The 17,650-nt window shown below is 36.5% G+C and overlaps 2 protein-coding genes across 2 annotated transcripts; both read right to left on the bottom strand.

Moving 5' to 3' along the window:
• Nucleotides 1-1,900: 1,900 nt before the first annotated feature.
• Nucleotides 1,901-3,789, bottom strand: LOC124386954 (cytochrome c). Its single transcript, XM_046851056.1, has 3 exons — nt 3,632-3,789; nt 2,575-2,749; nt 1,901-2,475 (listed from the first exon to the last, which is right to left on the bottom strand). The coding sequence occupies exons 2-3, from the start codon at nt 2,741-2,743 to the stop codon at nt 2,330-2,332; spliced, it is 315 nt and encodes a 104-aa protein (XP_046707012.1). The 5' UTR covers nt 2,744-2,749; nt 3,632-3,789; the 3' UTR covers nt 1,901-2,329.
• A 7,553-nt stretch (nt 3,790-11,342) lies between these two features.
• On the bottom strand, nt 11,343-13,420 carry ccr7 (chemokine (C-C motif) receptor 7). Its single transcript, XM_046860321.1, has 3 exons — nt 12,996-13,420; nt 12,716-12,756; nt 11,343-12,518 (listed from the first exon to the last, which is right to left on the bottom strand). Exons 1-3 carry the CDS (start codon nt 13,009-13,011, stop codon nt 11,481-11,483), a joined length of 1,095 nt encoding a protein of 364 aa, XP_046716277.1. The 5' UTR covers nt 13,012-13,420; the 3' UTR covers nt 11,343-11,480.
• Between the last annotated feature and the right edge of the window lie 4,230 nt (nt 13,421-17,650).

The following is a 17,650-nucleotide window of genomic DNA, read 5'->3' as shown; positions in this document are numbered from 1 at the left end:
CTAGCTGATCACCATAGATTTAGTCGATCACAGTAATGCTAGCTGATCACCATAGATTTAGTCGATCACAGTAATGCTAGCTGATCACCAAAGTTTCCTTTCTCCATGCTACACCACCAGTCTAGACAAGCTGGACACCTGGCTCCTCAGGCAAAGTTCTGTGGTCCACTCTGACCGTGTGAGTGTGTGGTCAGTGCATTACAGAGCTTTGCTTTAAGAGCTCACTGTGCAGCTGCCGAGGAAAGAAAAACGCTCAGGTAAAGTTTGTATTTGGAAAGTTTGTATTTAAAATGGTAAATACATAATATATAATAAGTAATCATAATAAACATATTGAAAAAGAACCTATTTAGTTTCTGTGCTAATGATTATGTCTGGATTTGTCTTGCATGTTTAAATAAATTAATTATTACGTGATACACAAATATACATATTTCTTTAATGTAGAATTATTTACAATATTGTTACAAACATTTGACATAAAAGGTCAAAAGGACGTTAAGAATGTTTTCATTTTAATAAAGTGTACGATATTTGACGGATTTTTCAAATATCGGCGCTACTGTTAGTATTATTACTAATTAAGTACTAAGTACTTAAAAAAAATCCAATGTACATTAGGTACAATTAGTCTTAAATGAGTGTGTTTTGATGTCTGAGTGGTGTCTTACTTAAGATACACATCAAAAGTTATCTAAAAGCATGCTCTTTTTACAAAATCCCACAATGCACTACAGTATGTTCCAGGAAAACATAGTATTTGGGACACCTACAGTCCCACTTTGAGGCAGTATTGTCCATCTGAAACATGTGATCTGTGACCTGGTCAGCTGTCTACAGTATTTTACTGAGTGGACTTGGCACTCTGATGTGGAATTTACAATCGGAGGAAGTCAGCTCATTTCCACTCTGATAAGGATAAAATGGGTTTACGGTTTTATTTGGAGCGTCTGTGATGCAGTCGAGTGTACGCACATTCAGATACCTTTTACAAATATGCATGTAAATTAAAGGTAACAGGGATTTAAAACCTGGGTTAAGTATCTCACAGTAAATGATGTGCATAGTTTAGATTAATATTTTTTAACAGAAAACCTGTAAAATCCTAGGCATTAGGGAAAAAAGTATTTGTGCGTTTCTCAGCACATTGTAACATTGAGTCTAAAATTAAAAATCCAGATTTTAATTCTTGTGCTTAAAACATCCCTTATAACAAGGCGTCAATTTATTCATTAGGAAAAAATACACACTGCAGCCTGTTACCTAAACACCCTCATGAAGTGTTTCACAAGTCATGTGATCAGCATACAACTTAATTATCAAAATTATATTTATTCAAACCCTTTAACCCAAAATATACATTTAAGTAATTAATTTTTTTCTGGCTTGAGAGGCACATTCATGTTCCTTTTGTTTTTTATGCAACAAACTAATAAAAATGCAAAAACACAAGAATTGGACAGTAAATTAGCAGATTTACAGATATGGGATGAACTGGATCACTCAAAAACCATAAGGCTCTATATGATTAGAATATTATAATCCTTAAAAACCCCACAATCTTCCCTTTTGTAAATGTTGTGTTAAGACTAAACATATCCACTATTATCCAATCACTCGTAAAGTACTTGTTACTTTTTAAGCAATTCCATGACGTTTTTTTTCTTCAATACAGGATCAGTGCCCAATAATCATAGTGATAAAACACTAATCTAATTTTTTAAAACACAAAATACATGAAGGTAAAATTATAAAAAATCACTCAAGACTGAAAAATGTCTGTGTAGCTCTATAGCTAAACTCACAATTCATCTTGGTTAAAAGCAACCTGAAAGAGTTTTCTAATGAACCCATTAAGTAAAAATATACAATGAGAATCAGAGACAAAGTCAGACAGACATCAGTGCGTCCTGCACAATTTTAGACAGGTGGGATCCATTTTATTGTAGACGTTTTCTGTAGAACCATGCATGAAGTATTAAGTTATTTACTTTTATCTAGTGGTTTAAATTACAGTGTACATTACCATAATAACCTCTAAATCACATCCACATTCACAATGTAACTCAATACAGACGTTATAGTTAAATGAACCGGACTACAGTGCCTTCGAAAACCAGGACACAAAAACGTGCCCGAAAACCTGCACCGCTGAACAAGATGGACATCAGCAGCATGTCACGACTCTATGCCTGGAATTCCACAACCCAGGATTTTTCATGATGTGTTAAATTGTTCATGTATTGTTAAAAGACAAAAAGACGAAAAAAAAAAACCCTTAGAGGTTTAATTTAAATATCTCTACACGTCCTCTATGGACGGAATCGCGTTACGACGTAGCAGACTTCAGATATGCGATAAGGTCTGCACGCTCGCCCTTCTTCTTGATGCCGGCGAAGATCATTTTCGTGCCAGGAATGTATTTCTTGGGGTTCTCCAAATACTCCATCAGAGTGTCCTCACTCCAAATAATGCCTAGAAGTATACAAAACACAGATTGCAGACATGTAGGTGATTGTGTAATCCCAAGGTCAAAACGGTCAGATATCAGGAATCCACCTTCATAGAAATTACCTTTGCTCTTGTTGGCATCTGTATAGGAAAAGCCCTCCGCCTGGCCAGTCTTACGTCCGAACAGACCCCAAAGATTGGGTCCGACCTTGTGCTTGCCGCCGTTCTCGACTGTATGGCACTGCGCGCACTTCTGCACGAAGACCTTCTTTCCCTTCTCAACGTCACCCATAATGGTCTAAAAAAACAACAACAAAAAGGAGGCAAGTTGGACAAAGGTTTAAATACCAATGAAGTCCCATAGTTAGATCAATTAACTGTATCCAGATGATACAATCAAGAGATTAAGGTCATTCAAGGTGAAAGTCCAATCGTAACATAAAATACCCATAATCATCACAAATCTTTAAAGTGAAACCAAAACTCAAGAGAATAATTAGACACTAAAAACCAAAATTGTCACATTAGATGATTTAGATGATCAGTTAAATGACCAGTAGATCTAAAATATAGAAGAAGAAGAAAAAAATCCCAGACAGATTATAAGCAGCAAAAATCTGAAAATAAAATTATGAATTCCACAAAACGTCTTCAATTAGGAGACGTGGCTAATCACGCCGCTAGTCAGGCTAGCAAGACACAAGGTCGGGCGTGAACACTGAGCTCAGTATGGCTCACGATTTAATCATCATTTAAACAACAAACCGGGTGAAAATACGCATTTTACTATTACGTCATAATTACACCATTATAACACAATAAAGTCGGATTTTACAACCTTGACAATGAAAAGCTAATCCAGTCTAAAGGTCTCCGGTTCAAGGAGGGAAGGGAAAAAACCGGTTAGCTTTTTAAAAAATCCAGATCGAACGAAATCTTGATATTTTATCAAATTAAAACTTTATATTTAGATATAACCATTAATCCGGCAATGCCGAACATCTGTGTTAGCTTAGCGTGTACAAATACCGGCTCGCGCGCTAGCTAGCTAGCCGGAGATATCTATAAAAATATATTTTTCTTTTTAAGATTTTCCCCTTTTAATGTTACCAAGATTAACTACTCGACGTCGCGGATATATACATGTACATATACCGATATATCTGAACAAATAAATTACCTTTTAAACAGGTAAATGTATCGCCTCAGAGCGCGGTTCTTTTCAGCTGTTTTATCTTCCGGACGCTCAATGCACGAGCGCTGAGAAAGGTCATCGCATATTAGGGGCTCGGGAAGATGACGTCACTACGCACAGCGCGCACGTGGCTCGCGTCGGGTAGTGCGCACACTACCGCACTAAAAAGTACGTATGACGAGCCACCGAGTGGGGTCGCAACGCGCACTGTTTATTACGCTAGTGTGCGAGCGAGGCGAGCCGGGTTTGGCCTTCTATGGCGAAGCGAGAGCCAGCGGGTCTGGGATAGAAGCGGTCAGGGTTGCCAGATCAAGCGAAACGAGCTGAAAGGCTCACAATCAAACAAATTAATGGATTATTTGATTTATAATTTTAATTACAATATATAATTAACAGAAGGATATAGAAAAATATATATCAGATAGACTCTTGGAGACTAAGAACTTTTAATTAGCAAGTGTAAAACAAAATTCACAAATGAAGTATAAAAAGTATAATACAAGTATACTTTTAATTGTAAAATTCTATTATGGAATGAATAAAGTATCTATCTATCTATCTATCTATCTATCTATCTATCTATCTATCTATCTATCTATCTATCTATCTATCCTTATACTTTATAAAGTATAACTATTAGATTATAAAAAAAAATATATATATATATATATAATTATATTATATAAAATATACAATAATAAGACAGAATGGGTATTTATATGACACAGATATTGACAGTCCAGATGCCATTGTTTGAAGTGTCACACTGTCACTGTTATTACAGTGTTTATGTGCTGTGTCACTGACGTGTGCTCTGACGTGTACTCTACTTTTCAGACAATATCTTATAATACTAAGCAATTTATAAGAATGTTTTATCACATAAATACCATATGTGTTGGCCTTTAAAAGCAAAAAATATACTCCTGATTTAAAAACGCTTTGGGACCCTCATATCTATATGTATATTACAACACAGTGAAATCCTTTCTGACCCCAGCTTACTAGGAAGGATCACAAGGTCAACTATGATACAGAACATCTGGAGGGTTAAGGGCCTTTCCCAAGGGCCCCACAATGGTGTTGCTGAAGCTCAAACCCTCCCACCCAACCTTCAGATCAGTAACCAAAAGTCTTAACCACTGAGCCACAATTTCCATATGAACTTATATAACATAATAGTTTGCATAAAGTATACTTTCATTTGCATAAGTGGTGTGTGTTCACACATGGAAAATTGTGGTAAGGGCTCTGACTTTTAATCAAAAGGTCATATCTCAGCACCACCAAATTTTGGAAAATGCATAGTGTCCTCTAGAGTTCATTTAAAATTCATTGCCCTTGGAGACACACTGTCCCCACTCTCACCTTGCCTTTTCCGCCAACCTTGTGTGTGTGTCGCTGTAATGAGATTTGCGTGTCGAAAGGAAGTACTGTAATCTCACGCGGGACACATAGTCCGACAGGGGGAGTTGAAACACCTTCTGCTCACATATAGCAATGATATTGTCCTTATATACTGTAAATCTGTGCTCTGTCACAACAAGATCTTAGCTACATGTAATTCTGTATCTCATTGTACATCAAGGCACATTCTCAAGTGTGTCTCTCAAATTTATAATTCATTCAATGATTATTTATTTCTTTATTTAATTTAGTACTCGTTAATTAATAGTAAAATACTGTAAATCAGCCAGAGTTAGCTCAAATGGCTCAATGTAAATAAGTTATCACACAAACATACAAAAACATTTACAATAACATACAATAACACTACTGAGGATAATAATAACAGTATAAAATATATATATATATTTTTACACATGATTACAGATATGAGTAACATTAACCATTTATTAAATTTATTGCATAACCTGCTAATAGACCTCTGTTAAAAATATTTTAAACGTCATAAAAGAATGACTCGTAATTCTACAATCTACACTACAATATATAGTTTAGCTACACAATACAAGAGAAAAGTTTGACATATTTTGCGGCAATATTTATAATATTTGCTGATTAAAATAGATACAAATAAAAATGACTGCTGTGACTATACGACAACAACGCAAAAAAACATACAGTCATAAGCATTATTATAAAACTAGTCACAAAATTTGTTAAGTTGAAGCTACAAAGGAAACGTTTTTGGCTGGTTAAATGGTCGCATTTACAATAAATACATAAAAATGAAGCTCGGGTTGAATTATTTCAGTAATATGAACCAGCAAAATGCTTACACATGAGGTAATGCTAGTCAACAGTAGGCAATCCTAGCCTAGCTTGGGAGCTAATGTATGCTAGGAAGCATCAACAGATAAACAATATATAGATTGTTTTGTAATGTTGTATTCAGGACTGTGGCTCATTGATTTTTTTACCGTTTTTTTTTTTTTTATAGTTTAAATGTAATTTTAAATTTTTGTTACTGTCATCTGATGTTCTGTGATGTTTGTTTCTATCCAAACCATCACAAATGCAACAATAAGTTCGAATCAATTGATTTTATTATATTTTTTTCTATTTAAATCGGATATAACCTGTATATAGTGTATTTGGCGGTAACAGGTTTTTTCCAGATGTATTATTGAAAAAAAAAACAGTTCAGCAATGATTTTTTCACACGATAATATACTAATATACATATGTAAACCCTGCTCTCATCACTAAAATACAGTACAGTGTGCCAACAAACGTAGCCGCTATAAAATACATGTTCATTTACACGCTTTCTTTTTTTCTTGTATTGCAGTCATTCTATTTATAGTGCGCTGAGATTCATTATAAAAGATTTAATCACCACAAATCCCATGACAGATGGTCTATTTTAATATTATCTTGGAAAGTGCTTGTTTAGGGTTGTAAAAGGTTCATAGGAAATTAACGTTATAGTCTAAGTAAATGTTTCCAGGCACCTCATGATGAAATGAACCCTGTGTGTAAAACAAGACCAGATAAAAAAAAAAAACACCCAACCTTCAAAAAAACCCGACTTTAAAACCAGAATGTGTTCTTTGAAAAAGAGGAAATGAACATTTTTAACGTGGAAATGTAAGATGTTCGAGTGTCTGAAAGTTTGTTTGTGTAGGCTGGTTTGATTTCTGCTAACGGAAAAAAACAGATTTTGAGATTCTCACTTATATTCATTCTCTTATCGGGTTGCAATATAAACACGTGTATGGCTCTTGAAATTTCGCTTAGATCACACATACAGCAGATTTGAATATGGTTCCACATCACACCAATAGCTGCTGTCAGGTGTGTCTGGTCTTTTAAATAAATAAAAAATCACTTTATGCCGAAGTGTCAGGCTTTTTGTGTGGTTGTATTTAATGCCTGTAAATATGTCTGGAATGGAAGAAAATAATTTCTACAGGAGTTATCTTCAGCTAATCAGCTACCTGATTCCAAATCATTATAAAGGTTATAAAGGTGATTTGAATAATGAATGAATTATATATACACAAGTTCATTTACAGAAGATAGAGCTTTAGTAAGATAGATAGATAGATAGATAGACAGACAGACAGACAGACAGACAAACAGACAGACAGACAGACAGACAGACAGACAGACAGACAAAAAAACGGATATGGCAGGAGAGAGAGAAAGACACACACACACACACACACACATTTTGCATGTGTCTGCTCGGTTTGCCACTTGACCCTTCATGAGCCACATGAACGATTTAGAACAGGAAGTGACCTACAGCGCTGCCCATCTGACTTTTGTCACCTTAGCAGATGGTATTTCCAAAATGTCTCTTTACTTTTAAGGTTGAGATTCTATTTTAATCTCCAGTGCTCTTTGCACTGCACATGCACTTGTAGGTGTGACCATTTCCCACACCGAATTACTAGAAAGTAGAAAAAAAGTGAGTGTTGACAAATGAGGACAGTGTGACAGCAGTGAAGTGTGCAGTAGGAATGACATACTGGTTCAAGGTAGAGGTTGCAGGGAGAAGCGGTGGAGGAGTTCAGGTACCTGGGGTCAACAGTGCAAAGTAATAAGGAATGTGTAAGAGAAGTGAAGAAAAGGACTGCGGTGAGACCTGAGATGTTGTATGGTTTAGAGACAGTGGTATTGAGTAAAAGACAGGAGGTGGAGCTGGAGGTAGCAGAGCTGAAGATGTTGAGGTTTTCGTTGGGAGTGACGACGATGGACAGGATTAGAAATGAGTTTATTAGAGGGACAGTGCATGTAGGAGGGACATGGAGTATATCAGTAGGAGAATGCTGAGGATGAAGCCACCAGAAAGGAGGAAAAGAGGAAGACCAAGAAGAAGGTTTATGGATGTGGTGAGGGAAGACATGCAGGTAGTTGGTTTGTTTTTTAGATTTCTAAAAAATGTGCCTCTTTCAAACCAACTACCTGCATGTCTTCCCTCAACACATCCATAAACCTCCTCCTTGGTTTTTCTTTTTTTCTTTAAACACTTTTTAATATGGAACTAATGGCATACAAGTCGCTTTGTAAGGAAAAACAATAATTTTCCCCTTGCAGATGATCAGAGCTGCTGTAGAAAATATGGAATAATGTGATATAATAAGTTTTAAATAAATGAGTTTTATTATTTGCACCTCTGCAGACTGAAGCGAGGCCAGTGACTGCGGTGGTTTAGCTTTCAGGAAATGCCCTTAATGTGGTCTTGCTACAGTAGCTACAGGAAAACTTTTCGCACATGTACACACAAACCCACAGAGGTCTCCCTATAAATGCTAGAGAGATGTGAAAATCTGTTTCCACCAACAGCCTGCCACTGCATGTAAGGGCGTAAAGCTGGTCCTATATGACCTCGCTAAAGTTCTTGAGAAATGTTTGATGCTATTTTTCTTTGAGATGTTGGGCGTGCAAATGTCAGTGTCTCCTTCGAATCGACCCTGTGGCTGAGAGACGATTAACATTCCATGAGTAAATTGTTGAAATATGTAGAGCCCGAGCTTTTTTCAGACCCAAGACAAGCTTGGAAAGTCGGTGTAATACTAACTCAGGACATTACTTCTTTCCTCAAAGTGATCCCAAAGAGACAACTTACTGACACCTGAGGTGGTCTGAGGTGGTCACCACACATATGTTTTCTAAAAGTCTTTGCCCTGATAGCACTATGTTTATTCCGGTGTTGGAATAAATTTTGGATTGAATTGCCCTTGTACATTTCTATTTCTCTCTCTCTCTCTCTCTCTCTCTCTCTCTCTCTCCTCTCTCTCTCAATCTCTCTCTCTCTGTTACTGAAGGCAATAGACTGAGACACCTGCTGTCTGTCTACAGAACTATGTAAAAAAAACCTTCAGTATTGCAGCACTGCAATCCCGCCCTCTAGTGGCGAAATCTGCAATTGACTATAAATGGATTTTCATTTTTATTCCAATTCGATTTATTTTAATTAATTAATTAATTAATTAATCAATAGATTGATTAATTAATTAGATAATTAATTAATTTCCCTTTTAACAAGGAATAAAGCGAATATAAAGAAGTTGTTTATCGTATCCAGAGCAACATACAAAAGTGTTATGAGTCTCTATTAATGAATAAATTAACTTGAGATAAACTTTAAATACCATCAGCCTAAAATTTTGCTGAGAGAAAGCAGGTTTTTAAAAATAAATATAAACAAAGACAAAACAAACCAGGAAAAGTGCTAGTTTAAGTGTTTCTGGAATCCATCGATTAAGGATAGAAAGTTTAAAGATAAGAATGCTGAAGATGGAACCGCCAGGAAGGAGGAGGGAGGAAGGCCAAGGAGGAGGTTTATGGATGTGGTAAGCAAAGACATCCAGGCTGATTTGAAAGAGGCAGATGTAGCGGACTGGGTGGAATGGAGACGGATTATCCGCTGTGGTGACCCCTAACAAGAGCACCCAAAAGAAGATGAAAAATGGGAAGAAGAAGAGAAAGAAGAAGAGGAAGAACAAGAAGAAGAAGAAGAAGTTAATCAGAAAATTTTGAGCAATGGTACATTACTAAATGAGGAAGACTGGTGGATTGGCCAGAATATTTTCTGTAATTGGTGGTCAGATGTCCTTTAAGAGGAAGCAGAATTGGTAACAAATCCTTCTGAAGGGGTTAAATTCCTTAGTAAGAAAGCATGGTTGATCAGAAGTCCTTCAGGAGGGGTAAGTTTGGTCAAAATCTGTCTGGAAAGGGGGTAGGTTTGATCGGTATTTATTCAGAAGAAGTGGAAAATCTGATCCTTTTAGAAACTTCTGAAAATGTCAAAGAGAAGATATTTGTTCAGAAATGCTGTAGGGTTGTAGGCGGTTTGTGGTTGAAGCTAAGTGTTCTAAGTGTTAGAATGAATAAAAAGACTTTTTTTGGGCATGAGTTCATGCTGGTTAACGCAAAAAACATGCAGTGTGAAGCTCAAAGTGATACTAGTGTGAGACGTCAAAAAACCTGAGATTTTTTTAACTTTGCGTTTGGGCTACGCTCTCATTCTGATCCCATTTTAACTATTCTTTCTTTGTGTGTTTGTTTTTTGAATTTATAATCCTATTTTCAGGGTGTTTATCGCCTATGAGTCTGTGTGACAAGTAAGCAGAAACTTTTTGCCATTCTATTAAGTAAGGCCATTACAGGAAATAATGGCTTTCGCACAACTTTATGTTTTTACCACAATGCAGCTGAATTCTCAAATCTAACTGCATGTGTGAACACAAGGAGTTGAAAAGAGTTCTCTAACTTTAGTAAACAAATCCCAGGCAGATTGTGATGAGCTGGATTTTGTATTAACTGTGACTTTGTGCTCTCTAATTTTCATATTATAAACGTATTAGAGATTAAAGGGAGTGTTGAAGAAATGAATTGTAGTAATTCAACATGATGACAGGAATTCACAGATATTAAATGCAAAAAAATGGATGGATGTGAAACTACAGGTTATTGTTACATGAAATTGGAAACCCTGCAAATTGCTTAGTGTAAGAGAAATAAAATACTTGATGTTATAAAATAATAATTTTATAATAATTGAAGGTGTGTAACAGGACCTTTGATTCATTACCCCACAGAAGATAGATAGATATATAGATAGATAGATATATAGATAGATAGATAGATAGATAGATAGATAGATAGATAGACAGACAGACAGACAGACAGACAGACAGACAGACAGACAGACAGACAGGCAGGCAGACAGACAGACAGACAGACAGACACAGTAAAGTGAGACTAAAGTTAGATTTGTATGTAGTTATGAATGGTTTTGAGGTGTTAATATTTTCTTTTTTTATTAAGTACCGCTTTCAGACATCTTGTAATAATGCTCTGTGGTTTGTTTCGCTGAAGTAAATTTGAAACTGCTCGGAATAAAGTGGTTTTTCTAGGGTTAAGATAGAGGGAGATAAGCCCTGAAAACTGTGCATGGTTCAGTGAACTACTGAGCACTGAGTAAAACTGTGACAGAGTGCATCTAGTGTACGTTCCAAGGAAAAGAGCCCTTGCACTTTCGCAGTATGATTAAAATGTGCCGGTTTGGGGTTGTGAGCTAACACCATGGGCTTTTCCATTCATTATGATATATTAAAAAAACTTTATTCAGTATTATACACATAAAAAATGAATGAAACCGAGACATCAATAAATGTATATATGTGTACATACAATAATAGCTTTTATAAAGAATATAAAAGTACAGGTTTCCATAAAAAAAAATTCTAATTATATAGTATAATATATATAGGGTATATGCTATGCTATAATATATATTTAAAGTAATGTGAATAAAAATAAAGTAAACAATAGGAAAAAAGAAATAAATGAGTAACCATAATAGCAAATATAGAAACAATAATGCAAATATAAAAAAACAGGTACAGTCACTGGTTCATGGGGAAAACGAAGTGGTGTCAGTGTCGAGCCCGGCTGAGGATTTCCTCGTCCCCGAGTATATGACGTGGCTGGGACTGGAAAAGCCCAGAAATTTCATCAGTTTAAGCAGATCGTTGCGAAACTTCACTCCAATGAAAGCGTAGAGGAAGGGGTTCACACAGCAGCGCAGGAAAGCAATGCCTTGGCTTATGTCCATGGCATAGAGGAGGTTGTTATCGACATCGCACGCGGTATTGTTGTGCGTGCTCAGCCCCATCACCACATTATACGGCAGCTGGCTGGCAACAAACACAGCCACCACGGCGAAGATCACCTTTAGGGCTTTGTTCCTCTCAAAGTTCCTGGCTTGCACGAGGGTCTTAATGATGCAGCTGTAGCAGAAGACCATCACGATCCCCGGCAGGACAAATCCCAGCACCATCTGACTGACCAGCATTTGGATGCGGAGATCTTCGTGACCACTGTAGGCCACGCAGGTGTTGTTGGAGTTGACATTGGAGTAGATAATCTCAGGTAAGGAGAAGAGCACTGCAAACACCCAAGTGACCAGGGAGGATATGCGTCCATAGTAAACAGCGTTGGAACGGCAGCGGTGAGCAGAGACAGCCTTGGTGATGGAGAAGTACCTGTCCACGCTGATGCAAGTGAGCAGGAACATGCCACTGAAAAAGGTGATCTTATAGATGGCGTACATCGACTTGCACAAAAACAGACCGAGTGGCCATTTGGTCATGACGCTGGCAGCCCAGAAGGGCAGCGATATCGCAAAGAGCAGGTCGGCTACGGCCAGATTCAGGAGGAAAGTATCTGTCATCGTCTTAATCCGCTTGAAATGCACGTAGGTCAGGATGACCAGGAAGTTTCCTAGGAGAGCCAGGAAGCAAATGATGCTATAAATTGTTGGCAGAAACCATGATCGAAAGTTCCGATTGGAGCTTTTCCCACACACTATTTCATATTTATCATAATCAGGCGTGTAATCATCTTCGGTCGTTTCAGTTGTGGAATCGGTGGTCAAGTTCGACCAGCTTGTCTGGAAAAAAATTCACAGTTTTAATTCAAAAGCATTGCTTCAAGAGCTACATCTTTTAGGTTTTTATTACAGAGCACGGCTTCTCTATATTGACATTTCATTCTCAGACTTAGTTTGAGGTAAAAAGAAAAAAAAAAACAGCCGTGGAAGAAGTGCACGTGCAGCCATGCGCAACCTCGCCACGCTTAATGTTTTACCTGAAAATGGAAGGACCACATCAGTAGAACGGGACCTAAAACTACAGCAGAAAGAGAAAGTGAAGTAAAAAACCCGATCTATTCTAAATTATACATGAAATTATTTTTAACTCTGTGTAAAAACCCTTTCCTGTAAACCTCTGATGTTGTTTTAACCTTCTGCTATTAATACAATTTTAAATTGTTAAATCTATATATTAAACTGGAAGTAGACAAAGACTATGGAGGTACATTTCACTGGAAAGTTTTAGTTATTTGGTTTTTAGTTGCTTGTACTCACCCGTGAATGAGACCATGGCTGTTGAATGACTGTGTGTTTGATGTCCGCTGCTCGACTGCTTCAAACACGGTGATCAGCAACACTTTTTCACTTTTTTTTCTCTCCCCCTCTGCTTATTGTAGAACCGCATCTCCTGTCTTCTAAGCCACAATTAGAGGAAAGGGTTTCCACCTCTACTTATACTGTTTCGAGAAAAACAAGCTGAAGCAAAAAGGTTTTTTTTTTTCTACAGAGGAGACGTTCGATTATGAAATTGTTTTTGTGGTGGTCTGGGAGCAAGAAGGCTGAGGGTGGTTTTTTTCAATTTCTCTGGGAACATTTCTCCATAGTGAGTGAGGAAACTGTTTGAGACTTTGAAGACGACAGAATTAATGTGGGTCCAAATAGCAAATAAGTGAAATCTTGATGTTGAGACAAACCCACTGTTACGTTCACTGCAAAAGTTTTTAAAAATGATATTATATGTATTATGGTATATGGAATATACAGGGGTCAAAACACATGGATGTAATTTTTGATTCCAAACATACAATGTAAACATGGACCCTTCAAACTTATGCACAAACTTGAAGCTGATTCTACAATGAACAACAACACAACAGGATATAGACAACCAAACTAATCAAAAACAGGTGCACACAGTAAGGTAAAGGTAAGAGTAACTTTAGAAGTTAAAGGAAAAGGAATTAAAACCCAATCCTTTTACAAACCCCTGAAAATGTAAAAGGTCCCTACATTGTTACTTGTGGAAAGAAAGCAGAGAAAAAATATTTGTTCAGAAATGTTGCAGGGTTGTAGGTGGTTTGTGGTTGAAGCTAAGTGTTAGAATAAATAAACGGCTCCTTGTTTTTGCGCATGTGTTCATGCTGGTTAACGCTAAAAAAACACGCAGCGTGAAGCTCAAATTAAGACTAGTGTGAGACATCAAGAAATCCGAGATCCCATTTACGTAATTCTCTCTTTGTGGGGTTTCTTTTGAAATCTCTAATCATGTATATAATCTGTGTGACGAGTAAGCACGAACTGCTTGCCGTTCTATTATGTAACGCCAATAAGAAATAATGGCTTTTGCACAACTTTATGTTTTTACCACAATGCAGCTGAATTGTCAAATTCTTACAAAATGAAAAATTCGAGAATCGCGTTGCAAAAACTTCAACTTGGTGTGTGGTATATTAGATCAGAATCCGTAGCAGGGTTCAAAACACTGCCCCCCCCCCCCCCAAAAAAAAGTACAATGTGGACCTGGCCCTTCAAACTTAAGCACAAAGTTAAAGGCGATTCCACAATGAGCAATAACAGAATAGAGACAACCAAACTAATCAAAAACAGGTAAATACAATAAGATAAAGGTGCTTTTTTCTTGTCAAATTTACATTACAGCACAGTAAAATGCTATCTTTACTTATCCCAGCAATGTTAGGAAGCAAGGGTCAGCTATAAAACAGTGCCCCTGGAGCAAAAAGGGTTAAGGGGCTTGCTCAAGGGCCCAACAATGGCAGCTTGGCAATACTTGAGCTTACACCCCTGATCAGTGACCCAGAGCCTTAAGCACTGAGCTACCACCTCCCTACGAAAACAATGCAACACTGCAAAGGGGTAAAAGCAAAACTAGAACATAAACTCCACCATGTGCTCTTGTTGATGTTCTGTCTCACCCTCTGTCCTGTAACTTCTTTGTTACTTGGGGTAACCTTAAAGCATCCTTGAGATGGAAACCATTTATCTGCTTGTTGACAATACAATGATTACAGAGTCCTTATGAATACTGCTCTCAGCTAATCTTCACTATGGAGGTGAGATTATATTATGCATAAACAGTTTTTTAATCTTCAGGGTGTCCATGAGGAGCCTAGCACAGCAGCAGATGTGCAGAAGTTCCAAATAGACAAGCATGATCTGGACCAGACACTGTATTTTACCCTCCCATTATGTCTGGTTAGGAAAAACTCTGTATTAGATGAAATAAATAAGATGAGTTCAACCCGATACAGCTGCAGGGGTTGCAGTCATAACAGTTCCCACAGCAGTATAAAGTAGGACACATAAAAAACCCCCCAAAAGATGGCCACATGGGAAAAACAATGCTACTTATACTAGTTAATCTTTTCCCCTGTTTCACACATGGGTTCACACAGGTACACTCTTGGTTTCATGCGCACAGCTGTGGTTCGTGTGTAGGCTGTGTTTTGAGCTCGATGGCCTCCTTATCTGAATCAAAATAATACCTGAGAATTGCATTACTTGAAGGAAAAATCCAACTTCGATTTGCATAGTAATCTTTTCATCGTCATGAAATGAGCTGACATGACTTCTTTCATAGACATGTTAGAGTGCGATGCAGCGGCGCTTTAGTCCAGCTTTAGTCACACCCCTCACATTAAACACATTCGTATGCAGCTTCACTTTTCATCATAACAGTGACATCATCATAACAGTGACAGGTCATGTCATGTCTCACCACATCCCTCATTGAAGTGGTAACTCAATGGTTAAGATTCTTGGTAAGTGATCAGAAGGTTGGGGGCTCAAGTCCTCAGCACTACCAAGCTGCCTCGGTTTGGCCCTTGAGCAGGGCCCTTAAATCTCTCATGGCTAATCCTGTATTCGGACCCCAGCTTCATAATATGATGGAATATGTATAGAAAGAATTTAACTGTGCTGAAATTTACATGTGACAAGTAAATGCATCTGTCTATCGACATATTAGATCACTTTGATTATGCTAGATGTTAGAAAATGAACGTGATGAGAAGTGTGAAAAGAAGCTGTTATATATCTAATCTAATCTAATCTAACATTGATAAGTTGTGCCAGTAAATATATATAATATAATACAATAATAATAATAGTAATAATAATAATAAATGACTTGTTGATGTCGTTTAAATGTGATAAGAAGCTGTTCCTGAAAACAAAAAAAAAAACCCTTAAACGCAAAATGTACAAATCACTGAAGAAGTCAGGACAAAGGAAATACTTCAATGCATTGTTTGTGAAGCCTGGTGTAAAGGTGTGAAAACAAACTTTCCCAACCCTGATGATTTCCCAACCGCATATACATATACATGTATATCTTTACCTGCATATCTGCAATATAACACTTCTGTTTTATCTGATACTACAACTACAACTCGACACAGGAAACCAGGAAGTGGCATAGTCAAACTGCCGTGGTTTCAGTATTATTTTTTTTTTTCTTTACAACTTTACAACTTTACAACCCCCCCCCCCCAATTACCCCACCATCTTAACCTTAGCTTTGGGTGTACACAGGTACAAACTTGGTTGCACGCATGCAGCTGTGGTCGGTGTGCTGCAAAGGAAAGAGGCGATGACAGGAAAATGAGCAACGACCGCAATCCAGGTGAGTCATGTGACCGTGCAGCCGGTGCTCTGCACACTGAAAAAACAATGCAAATCTTTGCTAGTGTGGACGTGCATGCAAAGATTTTTTTCACCCTAAAATATTATATCTAGAATTCTGTATAAATAAAAAAAAATTTCCTGCAAGGCCTTTTTGTTAAGGCTTTAAAAATTTCAGACATCTTACATGCAGCAACAACAAAAAAATTAATTGTGTGAATGAAGCAAAAGTAGGTGAGTAGGTGAGTGGTCGTGTCAGCAGGGCTGATCTCTGATAAAGAGATTTAATGGTGCAAAAACAGAGACAGAGATCAAAGAGACAAAGAGAAAGAAGCACAACTTCCTTTTCTGCAAGCCACTTTCACTTGGGTAAACACAGTTTGACAGCCTCCAGCTATCACTGATTAATAAAATGCAGAAACATCATGGCTATATCTATATATACATCTTAATCTATTTTTATGTGTTAAAATATTTCATATTCTAATATTAAATTAAAATATTCACATATTCAAATTTAATATCACAATATATACATTATATATTTAATTGAAATAAATGTTATATTCTTTGCAGTATTATTTTAGATTTAAATACTTTATTATTATTTTCGTTCTTACAAAGCAATGCTTAAAAACTGTAAATATTTACTAAAAATAATATTTTTCTCATGTTAACTGCTATATTATATCAAATTTAATTGTAATAATTTAATAATTGTTATATATATTATTTTTTTATAATTTTTAATATGTATTTGTCTACTTTTAGATTTAACTGTGTTGCTTCATATACCTTTTGAATCATTAGAATTAATTTTTCTTATAATAATTCAATTCAATAATTCAATTTAAATGTATTTACATTTACTACTACTTTTTTTTAAACTTAGATTCACTACTTCTTTAATTTTTTTAGCTTCACACTTTAAAAGGGGTTCAAATGTATAACGTTTAAAAAATAAATAAATAATTTGTTTGTAAAAATAGTTTTTGTTTTACATATTTTTTTTGACCCAAACTGAAGAAGGAACTGAATGTGACTTTTTTTTTTCCAGAGGAACAGAAATTTCCTGTCTGAAAAAGAAAACACTCTCAGGGTTTTTGTAGAAAAGATTTTTAACCACAATAATGGTTATTAAATGTCATGATCACTAAAAGTGTGACAACTAAAAAAACCTTCCCAGTGTTTAAATCACATCAAGTTATTTTAATTGTGTGACATTTCATGGTTCAGTGAATTACACATGTGTCTGCTCTTCACTCTCGTGGGATTTAGATCACCTGCAG

The sequence above is a fragment of the Silurus meridionalis genome, chromosome 1, assembly GCF_014805685.1.
Source record: "Silurus meridionalis isolate SWU-2019-XX chromosome 1, ASM1480568v1, whole genome shotgun sequence".
Lineage (NCBI taxonomy): Eukaryota > Metazoa > Chordata > Actinopteri > Siluriformes > Siluridae > Silurus > Silurus meridionalis.
This window is presented reverse-complemented; position numbering and strand designations above follow the sequence as displayed.